A 19,703-nucleotide genomic window follows, 5' to 3' on the forward strand; every position below is an offset into this window, starting at 1 on the left:
GGGGAGGAGGTGGTGTGTGTGTGTTTAGGGCTGTCGATACTAGGGAGGGGTAAATATACTTGTTTACAAAACAAAAAACACTGAACAGTAGAAGCTGTAGTTTGTGATAAACGTTGTGGCACAAAAAGATATTTTAATTTTAAAAAATTAGCCTGTTAGAAATTAGAAATCCTCTAAAAATGCAACATGATGTGTGTTTAAGGGGCGGTGGACACGCTGATATTCTAATATGTTTGTGCACTTTCTCTGTGTGCTTTGCGTCTTTACAGTCTTGCAGATTACACAGACACATGTAGAGATTTTTACAGGGAATTGTGCACCACTTAATCCACATTTCCTCTCTTGTTTTCAGCTGTTGTGCTGCGAGGACACGACCGAGACGAGAAGTGGACTCTCAAAAACGTCCGATGGGAATGTGTGTGTGTGTGTGTGTGTGTGTGTGTGTGTGTGTGTGTGTGTGTGTGTCTAATGTTTGAAATGTGATGCTATTTAATGTTATCAGTTTAAACACACTTTGAGGCTACTCTCTTACAAATCTAATGTAATTAAATGGCTGTGTTCACTACACTTAAATGCTGTTTATGTGCGGTTTTTAATGTAAAAATTGTTGGCAAATATGCTATATGTGTGCAAAATCAGCGTCCCTATTGCAGCCTGTAAATTGATAAAGGTAGATTAATTTATATTTGCCAGAGTATAAAATCGTTCCTGTAAAAGTATTTTTTTGACAGAAGACATTTACTCTGCACATTGTAACTATGACTGAGAGACATCAGGTCAGCAATGCATTTAATTCCCCCCGTTTGAAATGGTTACACAACTTGCAGCTGCTTCCTCTCGGTGTCACGTTGACTTCGATCCCTCCACTTGTGTCAAAGAATGCGAGCAGCTGCACGATGACTGTCAGCATGTAGGCACATTTTTATACTCTTGTCCCTCTGCTGAGTACATGACAGGTTTTGCTTTGTGCCACAGAGCATCGGTGAGTCAGAATTTCATGTTTAGTTTCGGTGTGTGTGTGTGTGTGTGTGTGTGAGGGAGACAGGGAGCATGGCGGCAGAAGGGGGTGAGTTGGAGAAAAACATTCTGTAGCAAAAAGCCTTTTTGGGTCGGTGTGGGTAACTAAATACTGCTGAGGAGAAAATCGTGACAGACGGTTGTTCTGAAACATTATTGTCTGTTTATTCATGTGCATTGAAATGTTAAACTGTTAAATAAAGCGATGGAAACGCACGTGCCTGTCTCAGTGTTTATGTAACACACACACACACACACACACACATCACATCTCATCTCTCCCTCTTCAATGTTAGGGATGGGGAATTTACTACTATGGGTGTACTCTCGCGAGAGTCTGAAAAGCGAAAGTTAGACAGGGGATTGTAGTTTTTCCTGTTTGAGGAACCTGAACTCGAGCGTGTTGCAGCAGAGGCGAAAGTGGAAAAGTTATCTGGCGCAACACGGGTGAATACATGCATTAAGATGACTCACTGCACATGTGTCCACATTTCAGTGGTTATCAGCAGTATGATGCAGGCAGAATACCTAAAATAGACGAGTGACTCATGTCTAGGTGGGAGCAAGCTGAATTCACAGACTGGCATCACTTTAGCCAATAAACTGTCTCCAAGCGCACTGCGAGGGGCGGCAGGAGGCGCACATGGTTCACCAATGAGAACATCCTTTCATTCATAAAGTGGTGTGGGCAGTTTTTTTCCGAAAGCGTGGGTTTGGAGGGTTTCATAATCCTGACTGAAACCGACAAACCTGCTCTGTCGAGAGCCAATAGCAGACTCCGGATGGGAGCAGCCGTAATATTTGCCCAATCGCTCCTCATCCCGGTCGCCCTTTGACCCACCCTGCTTCATACAGAAAATCGAATGAATGGAGGAAGCTGTGGAGTTGATTGACTTGCAAATGCACCAACCAGTGGGGTGCATCAGGCGACAGACAGCTACTGCAGCCAGTGAGGAGCAGAGGAGGGCGGGGCAGAGGAGCAGGTGGGCGGTGCGCGTTAAATCAGGCTAGACAAGTGTTGGGGGAGTGTGTGTGATGCTACAACCTCCTTATAAAGGGACTCTCTCACGTTGTGGCTTGGAAATTAGAGCACATAGCCTAAAATTGAGGTCTCCACACACACACACATACACATACACACACACACACGCCGAGTCACCGAGAGCCGCTGCCATGAACTGGATGAACGTGGAGGAGACGCTCCGCAGGGCCGAGACGCCTCTCTTCTGGGTCGGCGCGTTCACTGTGGCCTCGCTGGTGCTGTGGGTGCTCTACAGGCTGTTCTCAGGCTTTAGGATCTGGGTCTTGGGAAACGGGCTGCTGATCTCTCCGAGGCTGGGCAAATGGGCAGGTGAGTTGGGTCACATCAATTTTCACGCCACCTACATCACGGTCACGAAGAGGGCAGCTCAGAAGTAGACAGGTGGACTCGACGTGCAAACACCAGAATGAGGTTTTTGAGCTCAAACTTCACTTTGGCACAAAGAAGAGCTGCATTCTGGTGCGTTTTTGTGGCTTAGTTGAAGGGGAGGTTGGTGTTGCGTAACAAGCGCAGGTAAGCAGCTGATTGACTGGCAAGATAATGGTCCTTATTAGCTCAATTGTGGGTTTTTTTCTCTCGCGTCAAAGACCGCACTGTCTGCTGCCAGGGGCTCCAGTCAGCGTTTTCACCTACATATGTAGCGGTAAGGGGATGCCCCACATGGGTGAGCCAGGAGCCAAATTGCGCAGGCTATACGCACTTTTTCAGAGAGCTGTTTTATGTGGGTGAGCTCTCAGCCAGCGCACTACTGAACCACATTAGCCCATCCGCATGATGTAGGACAAACCCATATGCCCAATTAAAACGTTACCTACATCCCACAACAGCTTTTGACTCCTCGAAATGTGTCACGTTGGGTTAGTTTGTCCAATATGTTGACACTTGTGTTATCCATATTTTACCTCACTTTGTATTTGAATATATCCAGGCGGTGTTTTGTCACGCTTTTGCCTGTGTCGCCGGTTTCTTTTTTTTATTTCTTGTCACATTACCTCGTCCCATTCCGTTTGCCCTACATGTTGTTGGATAAGATTAAAGTCTTTAGTTGGATTGGATTTCTATAATGTACTTTTTCAACGTGCTTGGACGCGTAGGCGCGAGTTAGCAGTCGAATCTAAGTGTATTTTGTTTTGGTAGAGACTAGTCTCATAGGAATCGCCCCTGCCATGGCTTGACCCACTTCTCCAGTCTCCTTTTTAGGAGAAGACTGCTGCGTCTGGAGCCTCTTGCTGCGCAATTTGCCGAGCGCTCCCTTTTGCATCGGGATAGGTTGATAATCCCCTAAACCAGGCGACCCGGATGGTTTGAATGCTTGTTGTTGTCTTTTTTTTTTGTAATAACCTAGATGTTTATCTGCACCGTGACGCACTGTGCCTCCAAATCGTCGTTTCTTTTTATGAATGGAGTGTTTTAATTGATTCCCTGTGCGCCATAAGGCGGGATGAAACGCATGGCGCAAAGGTAGGGTGCCTTTAGGAATGACTAATGTACATTTCTTTGTGATTTCTGCTGGAATATGCGGAGGAATACCGGTGCACACCGATGAGTCATGCGCTTGTTCATAGCTCCGTCATCCATTGGTCAAATAGAAATCACCCCCACCCTCCTTCACTCCACCTCCAGCAGCACCCCCAGTTTCTTGTCAGATGTAGCTCTAACTTCGCACTATGTTTCCATCCTGCATCTTTTGGATCCAGAAATGATTGCTTTAGGCTCGTGCTCTACCAGAGCCCATTTTTGGTGCAGTAAAGAGTCTTTCTCAGAGGTTTTCTATTGCATCAAGTATAATGGGTGACATGTGATTCTGTAAGCTTTAAGAGTGCAGGAAATGCTTCCAAATCATCAGTTTTAGTAACGATTCTCATTCAACTAATCTAAGACTTCATGAAAACTATACTCTTAGTTTTCCACACATCACGTTCATTCTTGTATACCTTTTTTCTCAACTTGTGAACTTGCATGCCACTCCCTGAAACCAGTTCCTGGCACCAGTCTGACAAGCAACGGTTGCAGCCATGGCAGGAAGTGAACGGGTAGAGGAGGGTAGATGTTTGCTGCGTATGAGGTGTCCTTCTCCAGCTGGTTGTACCAGATGTGCAGGTCTGGCCCGCTTGGGCAGGGGTGTGATTCTTCTCTTACATACGTCAAATGGTGCGATTCCGTGTCTCCACCTTCTCCCTAAATGACTGAGGTACCTGTTGCAACACGTTAAACCACCTCCTTTCACTGAATAGGCACTGGTATTGTTCTTTATTCTACTGCCCAGTAAGCAATAAGGGTGTAATATGTGAAGTCCTGTTGGAGCTGCTCCACCGAAACTAGAGTTTGTAAGATTTTCAATCGTGAAACTATTTTCTCCCCTGAATCCATTCAGTGCAGTTGTATGACGCCTCATATTAAGGTCTTGCACAAATGTATAAACTCTTGTATCTACCTATGGCAGTAAATATTCACTAATAAAGTGTCTTTGTGTAGGAAAACATTTGAAGCTTGACATTTCATGACATTTGCCAATGTTAAAGAATGCTTCTTTGTGCGATACATCACCTGATTGGTGAACTGAGGAAGAATTTAGCTGTACGTACACATTCTGTCGTTTTAAATGCACACTGTTGTAGTTGGACTAATTAATGAGTGACTTAAAGAGATAAAGTAAGAAGAGGATATTGGCTAGCCTAGCAACCATTAAACAATTACTCCAAGACATAAAATCACATTTCATTTCACCCATAGAAATAGTTCTCAGACTGAAATACTTTCTAGCAAACGTGTCATGTTTAATTACTTAGATAATCCTTTGAGCATGTGCTTTTTGAGATCCACATGGCTGTTATTGCAACACAGGAGATGACAGGTATTTTTTCCTGGTCAGACAGGTTTGAGGTGAAGTTTACCTTGTAGCCACTAAAACGATGTCATGACAGTGAGGAGTTAAACCCTCCCCTTTTTTTGCAAGGTCAAGTCCATATGTATTTAATTGTAGTTTTTTCTTTTAGAGTTGTTCATGTTATCACTGCACATCACTTTGTGCTGAAGCTCTGCAGCTCTAACGTGCAGAGGAGAGCAGGGATTTCTCTGGAGTTCCTCTGCTGGTCTTCCCCTTAGTGGAGGAGACCCCTAGTGGCAGAACAGGAGCCCTGCAGCAAGAGAGCAGGCGGCTTCCCCAGCCCCTCTACTGCACTGTGCATCCACACTCTCCCTCCTGCACTGTGCATCCACACTCTCCCTCCTGCACTGTGCATCCACACTCTCCCTCCTGCACTGTGCATCCACACTCACCCTCCTGCACTGTGCATCCACACTCACCCTCCTGCACTGTGCATCCACACTCACCCTCCTGCACTGTGCATCCACACTCTCCCTCCTGCACTGTGCATCCACACTCGCCCTCCTGCACTGTGCATCCACACTCGCCCTCCTGCACTGTGCATCCACACTCGCCCTCCTGCAGCTCACTTTCTATTCTTTTAAACCTTTAGCTCACTCGAGAAGAGATTCCTGCTATTTTAAAGGCTTTTGTTTTTTTATAATTCAGTGTTCAATATTTATGCCTTAGTTTTTTGTAAGAGAGAGAGAGAGAGAGTGTGTGGGGGGGGGGGCGGTGAGAGAGAGCAAACACTGCTGTTCATCTGATGAACACGCTCAGTGACACGTGCCAGAGCCAGGGATGCTGGGTAAAAATGAAAAAAAAAATCCTCTGCTTCTCCCTCATTTCAAGCTCTTCTCAGCCCCCCCTCCTCACTTCCTCCCTCACTTCCTCCCTCCCCTCCTCACGTCCTCCCTCCTATCCAGTGTGTTTCTCTGTTTCTCTACATCTTGCCATGTTGGATGCAACAGTACCATCTTCCTCTGAGCATGTTGTTCTCAGTCTCCGTGCCGCTCTATTTGTTTGCACACTAACTCCTTCTCATTTTGTATTTTCTTAGAATTTAAAAACGTAAACGCTTTCTATCCGACACGACCGGTTCTGATAGTATTATAGTAGTAATAATAGTAATATAATAGTATACTATAATAGTAATACTAGTATTAGTCCATGCACAAGAAAGTATTCTATTTGTTATTTGTCCATAAAAACAAACATTAAGTGAACAAACTATGTTCTTTCTCTTTGATGATCGTTTGAAGATCTCACAGAACTGAATGGCCTCAGCAGATAAACCATATTGAGATATACAGCATCTCACTAATATCTTGTTATTTGCACTTTACGTCTTAAACCACGTACTGTTACTTTTGACTTAATCCAAGTTTACAGTTTAACATCTGACGCAATTTCTAAGAAAACCAGGAGATCAAGTTCATCAGCTGCTCAGTCTTGTTCTCTAAACGCACAATACTGGACCACCAGCATATTTGGAATCGGTGTTTTATTGCCTTCTGTAAAGTAACACCTTTTCTATGTTGGTTGCGATCCAACATGCCAGAAAGGCAGTTTGTTCAGTGTCGAGTATCTGTTGAAATGTACTTGGAAATGTTTGCGTCAGTCTTTGTGCGACAAACCGGAGAAGAATGTGTTCAAACCTCAAGTCATTACGTAACCTCACACCTCATCAGTGTGTGTGTGTAAGCACTCCCTTGATGGATAACATGACATCCAGTCAGAGTAATCAGCAGCATTAGGATCATGGGCCCCATGTGTAACCAAACAAGTCTTTTTAAGTTACTTTTAAAGTGTCATTACGTTGGTAAAGGAAGTCTGCATGAATGTTATCAGTGAGTTGTGTCATTGCAGGGATGTAACGGATCCAACAGGTGTTTTCTGTCATCACCACCGAGGTGGAGTGTCTGCAGGTTTAGACTCCTGCAGGTGATTCCACTGATGAGCTCTGTCAGTCGGAGAGGACGGACTAATGAAGTGAAAGCACCTGCTGTGTGCAGTATATCTCTGATGGCACACGGTCAATAACAAAGTGTGTTGCCTCCTCAAAACTCTCCTCGTCACAATCCAAATGTTTTGGTTTTTTTAAACGAGGCACGTGACTGGAGGAGGGAGGGGGACACGACAGTGTTTTGCTCTGTTCCCAAATATAGATGCTGCTTCTATCTTGGGCAGCTCTGAAGTACAAGTTCGCTTTTTCTGTCTGTCTCTCACCCCCCCCCCCCCCTCATTTCTTCCTCCCCCCCGATTGAGCTTTATTTTTGTCGACTTTTATATCACCATGTGACTTTCCTCCCCTGCTATTTAAAGCAGCGTGTGTTTGAATGTGGAAGGTGGGCGGATGGAGAGTGTGTGTTTGGGTGGGGGGGGGGGTGTGTGCGGTCTTTGGATCTTCTGCTGCATCCCTCCCTCCATCTTTTTTTTTTTTTTTTTTTTCTTCATCTGAGGTAGGAGGGGCTGCTCGTTGATAGGCGAGTTTGGGGTGCGACAAATTACATAACGGTACGTAACGAGAGCGGGGCATACAAGGACCGCAGTCTCTCCTCACTGAGAATCTTAATTGGGGATTTGGTGGTGTTGGGGAGGGTTGAGGGGGGAGGGGGGAGTTTTTGCACTCATGTTAGCTCTGTCTCGCTCTTTCTTTGCATAGGAAGTTGAATCCTCCAAAAAAAACAACTCTCCCTGTGGGTAACTGATAGTCAAGACCAATGCCAGCGTTCTCTACACATAAACTCTAGATCAGCTGATGTTACCAATCAGCTGATGTTACAATCAGCTGATGTTACAATCAGCACACCTTCATCTTGAGGGAATTAATAGAAATCTGAATCTCCATTTTCATAAAGACTTGAGGTTTTCTTTTCATTTTAACACGAGCTGCTCATCCTCACACACGTGTGCCTTCTCATACGGTCCACGTTAATCTAAATCAAAGATGTATCGGTGGGCTTTGTGTTCTTCGTCCACTGCTCATCAGATCTTGTGTGTTTTTCCCCCCCCAGCCTGCAGTGCTCATGTTGGCATCTGGGTTTACGGTGGAGGATGCAGCAGCAGCCTGGTCGTCGTGGTGATGGTGATGGTGATGGTGGTGGGGGATCTTGTTGGTATTCAGGTGCTGCGGCAGGCAGGCAGCTCCCAGACGAGGCAGTGCAGGCGCGCTGCTATTTTTACTCCTCCTGCTGCTTTTTTTAGACCCTCGGAATAGTGAGCAGGCAGCGGCAGGGGCTGCTCCACTGCTGAGGAGGGAGGGAGGGAGGGAGGGAGACAGAAAAGGCTGGGGATGTCAATACCTCTGGACGTGATGTGCAGCACTAAGCATAGCAGAGCTGCGGTGCAAATGCGCCACCGTCAGGGCGCTTCAGAGCCAGCATGGTGAACCAGTTCTCTCAGGCGTTGGTATGGGTGGGTGGGGGGGGGGAACTGGGTTCAGAGAGTTGTTGCTGGGAATGAATGAGAGGCAGCGGTGCACACATCCGCTCTGCCAACACGCGCATGAATACATTCATGGATTCACACAATCCTCTTCCCTGGCCTCTCCTTGTCTTCATTGCACACATCACTTTCATATGTGGTTTCCCCATCAACACACATTCATCCTTTTGTTGTCAGTGTGTGTGTGTGTGTGTGAGCGTCTGTAGCGCTGCTGTCAGTCACGTGCTTGCTTGCGTAGATCCTATTTTGTTACATTGCATCTGTGCGTGTTTGTGAGTGAACACAATGCTATTTTTGGACATTGTGTTCAGTGGAAGAGATGAAGACGTGGCTTTTTTATATCTCCTCTGTTATGTATTTAGTGTCCCCAGTGTAGGTCGACAGTAGGTGACACAACTGGCATCACATTTTAATTTTGTTTAATTTCAGGGTTTTAATAAAACCCATAAATGGATTACTGTCCAGAATGTTGGATTTGTTCTTGCATTTGTTGCGCTCTTGATTGTTGATGGCGACTCAAAATGAAATGTCTTAGGACTCGAGAGGAACTCTGTGTCCTCGATTCCACTTTACTAGCCCCGTTACACACACGCACACTTTACTCTCACTCCCTCCCTTGACGACGTTTATTGAGAAAATGGTTCTGTTATATAATGAGTGGGGGGTGTAGTCATTCATAAGTACAGCACGAGGATTTGGGGAGGGGGCATTGGTAGACTGCTGAACATATCTTTCCTCTCACTTTTCCAACCACCCAACAAATTCCCCTTTATACACTTCAGCTTTAAATTCTTCCTTTCTTTTGCTTTCATTTCAACACGCTGCTTAAGTAGTCCTGTTTTTCTTGTTAAACTGTCTCCTTGTCATGCAAATTCCTTTTTATATATTACAGTTGTTATGACTTCGATATCACATGACCTTTGGCCCTTCCAGAATAAGATGTTGTTCTAAAAGATTAGTTAAAAACGTCTCCTACTCATTTCTTTACTGTCATGTTCACGTTCAAACGGTCATGCTGGTTTTGGAGAATAGCACATGTCAAAGCTATACATTCATGTTGACACATTCTTACACGCAGGTGTAATTCTCTGCACCTCCCCTCAGTCATGCGAGCGAACGGCGTCCCAGCTGCCTTGTCTTTAGGGTATCTTTGTCCCATGTGACAGGAATGTGCTCGGGCCTGTTGTACACATTGTTGTATTCTATGGTTTGTTCTTTCTAGCTCGAGGTAATGTCTTCACTTATTGGTACGAAATGTCTCAGAAGACGCGGTCTTGCTGTTACCATCCATCCACCTTGTTACTCCAGTCGTGTGATCGAGTTTCATGCACTAGATGAACCCACAACTTGTGTATTTGTCACCGGTAGAAAGGCTGATTCTTACAGTTCCTGGCAAGTTGACAATACATGAGGTTTATATTGTCTAAGATTAATATTTCCAATGAGATGTTGTCATGCGTGTTCTGGGTATGTGTAAAGAATGAACCCTGTAGCGCATGAAGCAAATGAGCCTCTTTCACGTCACTAGATTATACTAGGAAAAGCAGATTTTTATGTCGAGGTTGTTGTTGTCTTTGCCCCCCCTCAGCCATTTTACTTTGCAGTGAATGTAGCCTCTCCCTGCCTCTGTATCCCCCCCCCCCCCACCTGCATCTGCAACGAGAGCCCCTGATTTGGTACAGCCCGCGCCCATTGAGGCTTTTCTGCCACGGAGCGTTTCATTCTTAACACGGGGGAGGTTTAAAAATAACCAGGGGTTCTGCTCTCTTTTCACTTTTGACTTTGTGCTGCTCTCTCTCGCTCTCACTCCTCTTCTCTCATTCACTCTCTTGTTCTTCCTCCTCCTCCTCCTCTCCTCTCCTCCACCGCCATCTCTATTCTGTCTCTTCCTCCTTCACTCATTCGTTCTCTTGCTTCGCTCCAGTTCTATTTTAGCCGCCCCTAGGATCCCTCCTCACTCCCCCCCCCCCCCCCCCCCCCCCCCCGCCACCCTCCCTACCCCACTTCACCCTCCTCCTTTCTCCCGCTCCATGTTCGTCATCACTCCCTCCTCTCTGCATCCCCTCTCTCATCTTGTCTCTTTTTGCTGCTCTCCAGCTCTTTGCCAGAGAATGTCCTCTACCTCTATTAATCTTTCATCAAGCCTTGCTACTAATATATTCATGATGCACCACTATGTGTGTGTATTTGTGAGTCCCCCCCAATCCCTCCTCACCACCACCCTTTTTTTTTTTTTTGTCATGCGTCTTCTTTCTCCCCCTCCCTCCTTTCCCGGCCCATCCTCAGTCAGTCAAGAAGGATCTGGGGTTGATGGGCAGTGAGTGTTTAAAAATAGCCCTGCTTGCTTTGACGAGGTGAGGAGAGCTCTGAACACAAGCGGCACATCAGCTCCCTCTCTCGGTCTCCGTCTCCCCACCATTCAGCCACTTTACCATCTTGTTGTGCTTCTCTGAAATGTTCCCTCTGATTTCCCATCGTTCTCCTTCCTCCCAGGATACACTTCACTTTAACCTTGTCAGTCAGATGTACATGATCTTGAACATATCGCTCTGCATCGCGGGAGCAGCTCCCAGCGAGGGCTTTGTGAATCCTACACTGTCTTCTATCTATCGTTCTGCGTTATTCCATCTTATCTCCGTCTCTATACAATCTCCAGCCCCTCTGTTGTCTTTGTAGCTTAATCTTTGGGATTTGACTCCCATCTATATGATCTTGGGGATTTTAATATTCATATCTGCTCCAAACATCGAACTGCACACTCCCTTTTGAGAATGGACGCCCTGTATAAGTATCTGAAACAAAAGAGAACTTGACTAGACTGATGGGGAGAAGTTGTCATGTTAGAGCTTAGAGAGACTTTCCTAAATAGCCGGTGAATAGTACAGCGGGGTGTGGCCGTCGGTAGGTTTGCTCAAAGTTCAAGTGTTCATATGAACGTCTCGCCTGTCACTCGTGAAGAGCCTTGGGGTAAACTCTCTGCGCTGAGCTATTATGATGAATACTGGAAGTTGTCAAACCTGATGTGAAGGTGTGTTGTAAGCCTGTGAACAAAGAGGATCGTATTTGCACATTTTTAAGTGCAAGATAACAAAATGTGGAGATTGACAGACTTCTCTGAAACATCTCTTTGCTGTCGGTCGGGGTCACTTGCCGGTGAGATACTGGTGACGCTGATGTAATCCTACGTTCAAAATACAAAGTGACACTCTGGTTTCAGTTATTCTCAAAGAATATGAACTTTTGGGGACGTTAAAGAAGATCTACTCCGTGATTAGTTGAGCAGAAGTTGACTCGACCCCTGTCCTGCTACATGTATGAGTGATGTGAAGGAAACAACAATACTGACCCCCTTCTTCTTTTCTTCTTCTCTCCAGTTGTGACGGGAGGCACTGATGGAATCGGGAAATCCTATGCGGAGGAGGTGAGGCTCCCGGACCCTTATTTATTTCATTTTTTGTACGGCAAAGCTGTGACTCATGTATACACACACCGTGTTCACTCATAGGCCACGGTAGGAGAGAGCTCTTAGAGGGCTATTAGCGTGGAAGAGAGTCCTCACACGTGTGTACACATCGTCAACAAGAGCTCATACGGAGGTTACAAGCACACGTTGAATAGGGGCTACCTTCTAGTGTGGGTGTGCAGGCTGTATAATGTAGTCATGTAGGGCCTTTGACTCATGCTGTTGCTGTTGACGTTACAGTGGATGTGGCTGCTTGTCACGCAATGGAAGGCCACCATTTTACCCAGTGTGTTATGTTATGTAGGGATTGTAGGCATGTTAGTATTTATGATGAATCCTCTGTGCTCTAAAGTGCATCGGTTCAAAAGCATGAGTTCACTGTGCACAGCAACATGCCCACATACGCAAAGATCAACCTGGGTTAGTTAGTATGTTATATGAAAATGAGACGGGAGGAGAGACGGGCACTGAAGTGCTCTTTCGGTCTCCTCGCTCTACCTGGAGTTGCCAACACGATGTGACATTGCTCGCCAATGTATCCAAATTCTGGTCGAACTGGTGGATTCATTACTAACGGGTATTTCCTTTTCTAGCTGGCTCGTCGCGGATTTTCTGTGGTGTTGATCAGTCGCTCTCAGGACAAACTGGATGACGTGGCCAAGTCACTCGGTAAGTGTGTGTTTGTGTGTGTGCACAACATCATGGAAACCTATTTAGGGTTGAGAGCACAGTGAGGGGGGCTGATGAGGATGTGTGTATGGGCAGGCGGTGACGTGCGTCTCCCACCCGCTCGACTACAGGGTTTCCCAGGCCCCGATAAGAGGGCCTTGTTACCCTTGACATAAAGATTTCAAATGTAGTCAAAAGCGGAAGGAAAGGGGACACGATAATCAAACAAGTTAGCATAAGTTTGTTTTAAAAGTGTGGATCTACTAGCTTCTACTCGTTATGTGAGTAGTTTCACTTTTCAGATTTATCCTCTAAATCCCATTTGTCATGCTTTTCTTTGCTTCCCCACGAAGTCATGCCTTCATCTGTTTGCGTGCTGGTGATTTGGAAACATGCAGCAAACAAAGCAGGCTGTGCTTTGTGCAGAGACAGAAACAAGACAAGGCTTTCCACGTTTAAGTCTACACAGACTTAAATGACAAATGAGGAAAAAGTTTTTTCCTCTTTTCCTGGCTCGTCTCCAGATTTTTAAAAGGGACTGAATGGTGAGTGCCCCCCCCCCTGTTCAAATAGTGCCCTCTCCCTGACTCGCTCTCTTTCCATCTGTCTCTGACGTCTCCCACAGCGCAATTTCCCCTGTCGTGCTTCAAGTCCACAGAGGGGGCTGATGGGTAGTCACGAGCGGGATGCGGCGTGCCAAACTCCGGCACTCCTCCCTCACGATTTAGTCTGACAACCGCCCTCCTTAGCATGTAGCGGGGGAACCCACGCGGTCCCACCTATAATTTCATTGTCATTAATATTTCTCCTTTCTCATGCAAAATGTCTCATTCGCACCAACCTGGCAACCGCAAATGACTCCAATTTGGCAACTCGGCCTTAATATTTCTGCTTCTTTGCCACCAAAGCGTATGATTTGATAATTTCCTTTGACATGGACTCAAAGTGGCTGCGATGTCTTAAAATAATCTGAGCTGGATATAGATTTCAGGAATGCTCCCAACTCCTAGCACCCCCTTTTTATTATTTTCATCCCTTTCAGGTTCCCCCTTTTCTTGCATCAACTCTGAATGTCCTCTGACACACTACTGGTCTTTGCCAAAGCACAGCCAAGGAATCTTCCTCTTATAACTCCCTCCGCCACCTATCAGCTAAATGAGTCTTTGGACAATAAATTGTAATTGCAGCAGGCACGTCAAACATGACGGTGAAGGGGAGGGAGGGTCGAGGTGTGTGTAGGGGGGGGGGGGGGGGATTGCTCTGCTGGTTTGTTGGTACGCAGTGCCCTCTTCAGTTAAAGTCTGACAGTGACTTGTTTCATGCTCCATTCATTTGAAACAGGGGGTTGCTCTGTTGTTGGGCCATGTAATGCTCGCTGTATTGTGCCACATGAAGCTATGAGTGTTGTGAAGGATGAATTATCACAACAATTGTACAATGCATCTTTCATTCATGCACTTTAAGCTTTTGTGTGCACTGTCTTCAAAAAGACTTGGAACTTAGTGTGATGGTCTCTCTGCCTGATTTTTAAAGCTCTTTTTATACGTATGAGAAGTATTGTTGACTTGTTGTCTTGGTCAAGTCAATACACCAGCTTTAACGTTAATGGCCACTTGTTTCTCCCTTCAGAGGATCAGTATAAAGTGGAGACCAGGACCATTACAGTCGACTTTGGTAAGGCGGACATCTACCAGAAGATCGAGGAGGGGCTGACTGGCTTAGAGATCGGTGTTCTTGGTAAGTTGTTTCTTTCAGAACAGTGTGTTCATTCATCCTTCCTCTCTGTCCAGGGATGATTTACAGCTTGAAAAACATGTTGGTTTAGTTTTGTCTTCAGCGAAGTTAACGTACCGTAAGAACCTGTTGTATTGCAGACATAAGAGAGCAAAACCACAAACTATCACTTAACAATACACATCCTGACGAGTGTATTCGAGCAGGACGAGACGCTTTGTGTTTGCCGCAGGAGTTGAAGCATTAGAGTCAGTAAATTAGACCTAATTCATTCTGTTGAAGGGCTTTGTGCTGTACAAAACCGTGCAGTTTAGCCTTTTGTTGGCAAAGCTCCCTTCTGGATTTCACAACATGCATCAGCCAAGTCAAATCTTACACTTGTGGAATTGTAAGGTGTGATTTCATGATTCTCTCTGAACAGTAATCTGATAATCTGACAGAAAAACTACATCGTGCATATTGTTTACTGGGGTCATTGTTGAATCATCATGACATTATGAAAGCGGCGTGTTGACCGAGCACACAGGATTCTTTTGTGCAGGAAACTATTTTAGCTTTCTGTCTTTCTTTGAGAGACTTTTCAGGAAAACATTATTTCACCTGACTCATGGTATATTTTTAAAGTTGCACAGCCGTTTAAACTGAAGAGTCCACATTGTACTTTTGATTTGAACATTTAAGGGACTCTTTGTCCTCTTTTATGATGCCAATTGTGCTCTACTGGTAAGGTGTGGCTGTGTGTAGTGTCTGTTTCTACCTTGTTTGCTTTTGCTGCCACCTTGTGGTTGAAATGTAAACTGATTTGCTTTCTTCAGCACCAGGTTATTTTGTGAAAACTGTAGAATAATTGCTTTTTTCCCTCCTTTTTGTTCTCAACAGTCAACAATGTTGGTGTGTCCTACTCCTACCCTGAGTACTACCTCAATATTCCTGATCTGGACAATGTGAGTTCTTTGATGCTGCTAGTTTTAAGAGCACTCCTGAAATAACTGATCTGACTCGAGCCAATCAATTTATCATTTTTTCAGATGAATTTTGTCTCATGCCTGATCATCGTCTTCCTGTTAGACATTGTGTGATAAGTGTGCTCTCTACTGTACAAACGCATCCTCTCATGAGTGTTGAACTGACTGATTGTTTCTGTTTCAGTTCATCACAAACATGATAAACGTCAACGTGACCTCCGTCTGCCAGGTGAGGTTTGAACGACTCTGCACACTTCTGCTCTTCAGAGAGGAGATGCACCAAATACTTTCAACCCAGTGATTGCAAACTACAAATTTATACGTAGTGTTTTTAAAGTTTGATCCATGCGCATCACTTGCCCCCTCACTTTTCCCCTTTTTTCTTCTCCTCTTCTTCTTTTTCCTCCTCCTCTTCTGCTGTTTCTACCATGGTACCTGCAGTGTCTCAGTTGTTCCCAAAGCAACGGTGGACTACACCAACGCTGTCTGTACTCGCCACCCACGCAACTCTCTCTCTTCCGGTGTCTCTCTCTCCCTTACTTTTAGTCTTTTTTATTAAATAAAACTCTTTCCCTAGTCCCCTTGCTCTCCTTCACATGTTTTATCATTGTTTTTGTGTGACAGCTGATGCTAACTGAGCTTGTTGTTGTTGTTTTTTAGATGACCTCGTCTGGTGCTGCCCAGAATGGCTGACAGGTGAGTTAAATGATCGGCTTCCATGTTTTGCGACATGACTGCAGTCAGTGTTGTGAATGAGGCATTGTGACACAGAAGCTGCACAAGGAATCTCAAAATTAAACAAAAGCTTGTTGTTGTTTTTTTTACAAGAAGAGTATTTGGGGAGATTAAACTTTATAAAGGTGGCTCTTTATTCGGGAAGGCGGATAAGAAATCCTCACCAAGCCCTTTCCATCACTGCATCTCTTTTCCTCTCCTCCTTTGTTCACAATGCTGACAAGCTTTCAATTCACACAAAGTGCTCTTCCCACCCAATTGGCTGCTCTGTTCCCATGTGACTCCTCCTGGCCAATAGCAGCGCCGGCACATTTGGTGCCGTGTGAGGATGGAGCGTCGCTCCACTACATCACTGCAGCAACAGGCTGCCATGGCAACACACACGGCCACTACCACAATGTTTTGTGTGTGTGTGTGTGTGTGTGTGTGTGTGTGTGCTCGTGCTCTATTTGTATAGACGCAGGGTTCCCACTGGCATGGAAAATCTTTTGAAAGTTTGTCGATTTGAAGCAAAAATAAGGACTTCTGAAAACGCTGTTCTGGGATCAGAGCTTCACTTCTTGAGGAAAGCCCTGCCATGTAGATGGTGTTGTAATGGCAGCCCCTAAATGTTCTCTTAGCATTACAAAGTGAAGTTCTTGTCCTCAATCTTCCTTGTTGTGTTTTTCTTAGGTCCAAAGGTATTATCCTGAACATCTCCTCTGCCAGCGGCATGTACCCCCTCCCTCTGCTTACAGTCTATTCTTCCACAAAGGTATGTTCAACATCCTTACTTTCATCAAGCCAACCCTTCCTTGTATTGCCCCATTTGGAGGTTTTGATAACAAATCATCATTTTACGGACGGATGTGTTTAATATCGACCGTCTTTCATCCTTCTGTGTGCAGGCCTTTGTGGATTTCTTCTCCCGTGGCCTTCAGGAGGAGTACAGGCGTCAGGGCGTCATCATTCAGGTGAGTTCAAGGCTTGTCAGGGATCAATCCCTCTCCTCCACCTTGCATATGTTTTGTTTGTTTGTGTTCTCAACTGTGAAGACACTGAAGGATCTTTAGTTTTCTTTTGAGGCAGACAGATGGCAGGAAGAGGGAACTGCTTAACAACATTGTTTTATAGAAACCTTTGCTAAAGATTCTGAGACGAAGGATATAAGATGTGTCCGTCTGATGATCCCTAATTGAATTCCCTCGTATATTTAACTCCTCTTATAAAAGAAGTTACAAAATCTCAGCTGTTCCTGCCTGAAGGGCAACACAATGAATAAACATTCATGAATGATACATTTTGTACAGCAGAGGTATTTATGAAAATATGTTGTTCCACATGAGGCTTGTTCTGTTTTTAGCCCCCTCTGTAGTATTCACATGTGTGCCACCTTGTGTTTGAAGTGTGTACTGCAGTTTCACCTCAGCAAACCCTGAGTGTATTTTCACCTGATGACTCCAGGCATTAGACCAGCCCACAGCAACAGTTTTTATGTACGTTTGTGCATCTTACAGTGCCATTGGTCGTAAGGACACATGATACAAGTTGTCTGTGCTGCAAATCTGGAGTTCAACTATGGGATGTTGTCATTTACATCAAGAAACAAGAGACTTAAAGCTAACCATGAGGAACACCAAGGAATTTCTTTTTATTAAAGAAATGTACATTTATGGTTGGGACAATATGTTTTTTTTTAACTCCTTTGACTCTTTGTATCATGCAGAGTGTGCTGCCCTTCTTCGTGGTCACTAAAATGACTCGCATCAAGAAGCCCACCCTGGACAAGCCCACTCCTGAGCGCTATGTGGCAGCTGAGCTCGCCACTGTGGGTCTGCAGTCCCAGACCAATGGCTATTTCCCACATGCTGTCATGGTAAGAAATGGACATTTTTATACTGAACCTATCCAGAAATGCAACAAGTAAACCCCCCCGATATTGGAAATGGGAGCATTTGATGGTTTTTGCTTATCCAATGCTCTACGTGCTACAAAACTACTATAAGTGACATGAAGCTTTTTCTTTTTTGAATGTTTTCAGAAAGATTTTGATAAATGTTTGCGTTTTCATTGAAAGATTAAAGCCTGTAGTTTAACCTGATTTGTAAACTCGCATCCTTCTTGCTGTGATGTTTCTCTCCTCGCAGGGATGGTTGACCACCAAGCTGGTTCCGATCAACCTCGTCATCTTCTTTGGAGCCAGAATGAACCGTCTGCAGCGATCCGGATACCTGCGGAGGAAGAAGCAGCGGGAGGAGAGGAACGGAGACAGTTTGAAGAATGATTAGGAAGATGGCTGACAAATCGGTGTTGATCAACTCTGTTCTGACCAGGTGCAGCGTTAAAGGAAAGGAGAGATTGTGTTTTAGTATGCGTGTGGTTGATCCTCCAGGGTTACCTGAGGTTTCACATTTGTGCCTTCAGTAAGTGTGCTCGTCAAAGTAATGTATGACTTTGTTTAAAACGGCAAACTGTGCCCTGATGTGATTTTGTCTGGAGAGAAATGATCAAAGAAGGCAGAAGCTGAAATGTTGTTAAAATGCTGCTCTTGGCAAAGAACATTAATCCATTTTGTCACTGACGCTGATGGAAATAATGCAACCAAAAAATGAATGCAGGAGTTGTTAACCCTGCTGTTGTAAGCAGTGGAAACTGGTGGTGGTTTTTATATATATATATAATTATTTATTTCGTATTTGTATGACCACATGAGCCAAACTCTTTTTAGAGGCTAGCTTTCAACCTAGTCCTGTTTACAATTCATGAGCTATTTAAAGATGGCAATTTCTGCTTTCTATCATGTCGGTTAACTTTCATTACTAACTGCTATCATCATGCTTTGGCTCTTCCATAATATTGTGTGTTTACAGTATATTTAAAATGATATTTTGTGGTGGGTTGCTGTTGCACCAATGTTCTAAACCAAAGTTTTTCATATTAACTGGCATTCCTCACAAGTGCCTTCTGACATTAATGCTGGAAATGGTCAAATTCAATGAGCGGGTGTTGACTGGTTAAAAATGTATTATGAAAGGATGTAATTCAACTAGTATGATGTCTGTGAACTGAACAGTTGCTCCGTGTTGTGCCTTTTTTTAATCAAAATGTAAACCTTTAGCCGACGAAGGAAAACCTCTTGACCGCTGGACATCTACATTAGTTCCTCCAGTGTGTGTTTGAAAGGATTTCACAGGGATGAAGAATATTCTTGGTTCATTGTGGAGCAAATCTCCCTCTAGTTGAAGTTAAAACTAAAATGTGAAAGTTTTACATCATTACCTACAGACTGGTTCACATGCTACCAAATGTTTTCTTCAAAAACAGGAGAACTGCTCCTATTTATGCAGTTGATGCAAAAGTGAATACCCCATATGACTTGGTCTGACCTGTGCCGCAACTAAAGCGGTCTTGTGAATGCTTTGCCTTTTTGTAATAAGTCTTTTTTAATATGCTTGGAAATAAATAATAAAAATCTCTACATGTAAAATTCACTGTTTTCATTTATATAGCTGGAAAGTGGCAACTAATGTTTTCTACTGTTTGTTAATAAAAGCTCTGGCACACAGCACAGTGTGTAAGTGGGTTTCTTTTTTTAGCTGACAAAATATTTTTAGAATCTTACTTTAGCCTATATCCTATTGGCTCATTACCAAAAAATAACCTTCATACTGTGTAAATCTGATTATAGATCACATTAAAATTAGAGGCAAACAAAGAACAGGATTGAAATGGAGGAAATAAACGTGTATTGGAAGAATGTCCAGATGCTGCTTCTGAATAAGGTTT

At 44.4% G+C, this 19,703-nt stretch overlaps 1 protein-coding gene and 1 long non-coding RNA gene across 5 annotated transcripts in view; both read left to right on the plus strand.

Moving 5' to 3' along the window:
* The window catches only part of LOC115010147 (uncharacterized), a 34,004-nt gene extending 32,771 nt beyond the window's left edge, over positions 1–1,233 (plus strand). For all 4 annotated transcript variants that reach the window (XR_003832416.1, XR_003832417.1, XR_003832418.1 and 1 more), the window contains one exon: positions 353–1,233. This is a non-coding gene — a long non-coding RNA (uncharacterized LOC115010147). The remainder of the gene's footprint in view (positions 1–352) is intronic.
* Positions 1,234–2,058: 825 nt separating this feature from the next.
* Positions 2,059–19,487, plus strand: hsd17b12a (hydroxysteroid (17-beta) dehydrogenase 12a). The gene is given in 11 exon segments (XM_029434831.1): positions 2,059–2,368; positions 11,747–11,793; positions 12,429–12,504; positions 14,134–14,241; positions 15,118–15,182; positions 15,388–15,437; positions 15,864–15,899; positions 16,611–16,692; positions 16,826–16,891; positions 17,644–17,793; positions 18,065–19,487. Coding segments are annotated over 11 exon segments (999 nt in total). The 5' UTR covers positions 2,059–2,190; the 3' UTR covers positions 18,206–19,487.
* The last annotated feature ends 216 nt before the right edge of the window (positions 19,488–19,703 follow it).

This window comes from Cottoperca gobio, chromosome 6 (assembly GCF_900634415.1).
Source record: "Cottoperca gobio chromosome 6, fCotGob3.1, whole genome shotgun sequence".
Lineage (NCBI taxonomy): Eukaryota > Metazoa > Chordata > Actinopteri > Perciformes > Bovichtidae > Cottoperca > Cottoperca gobio.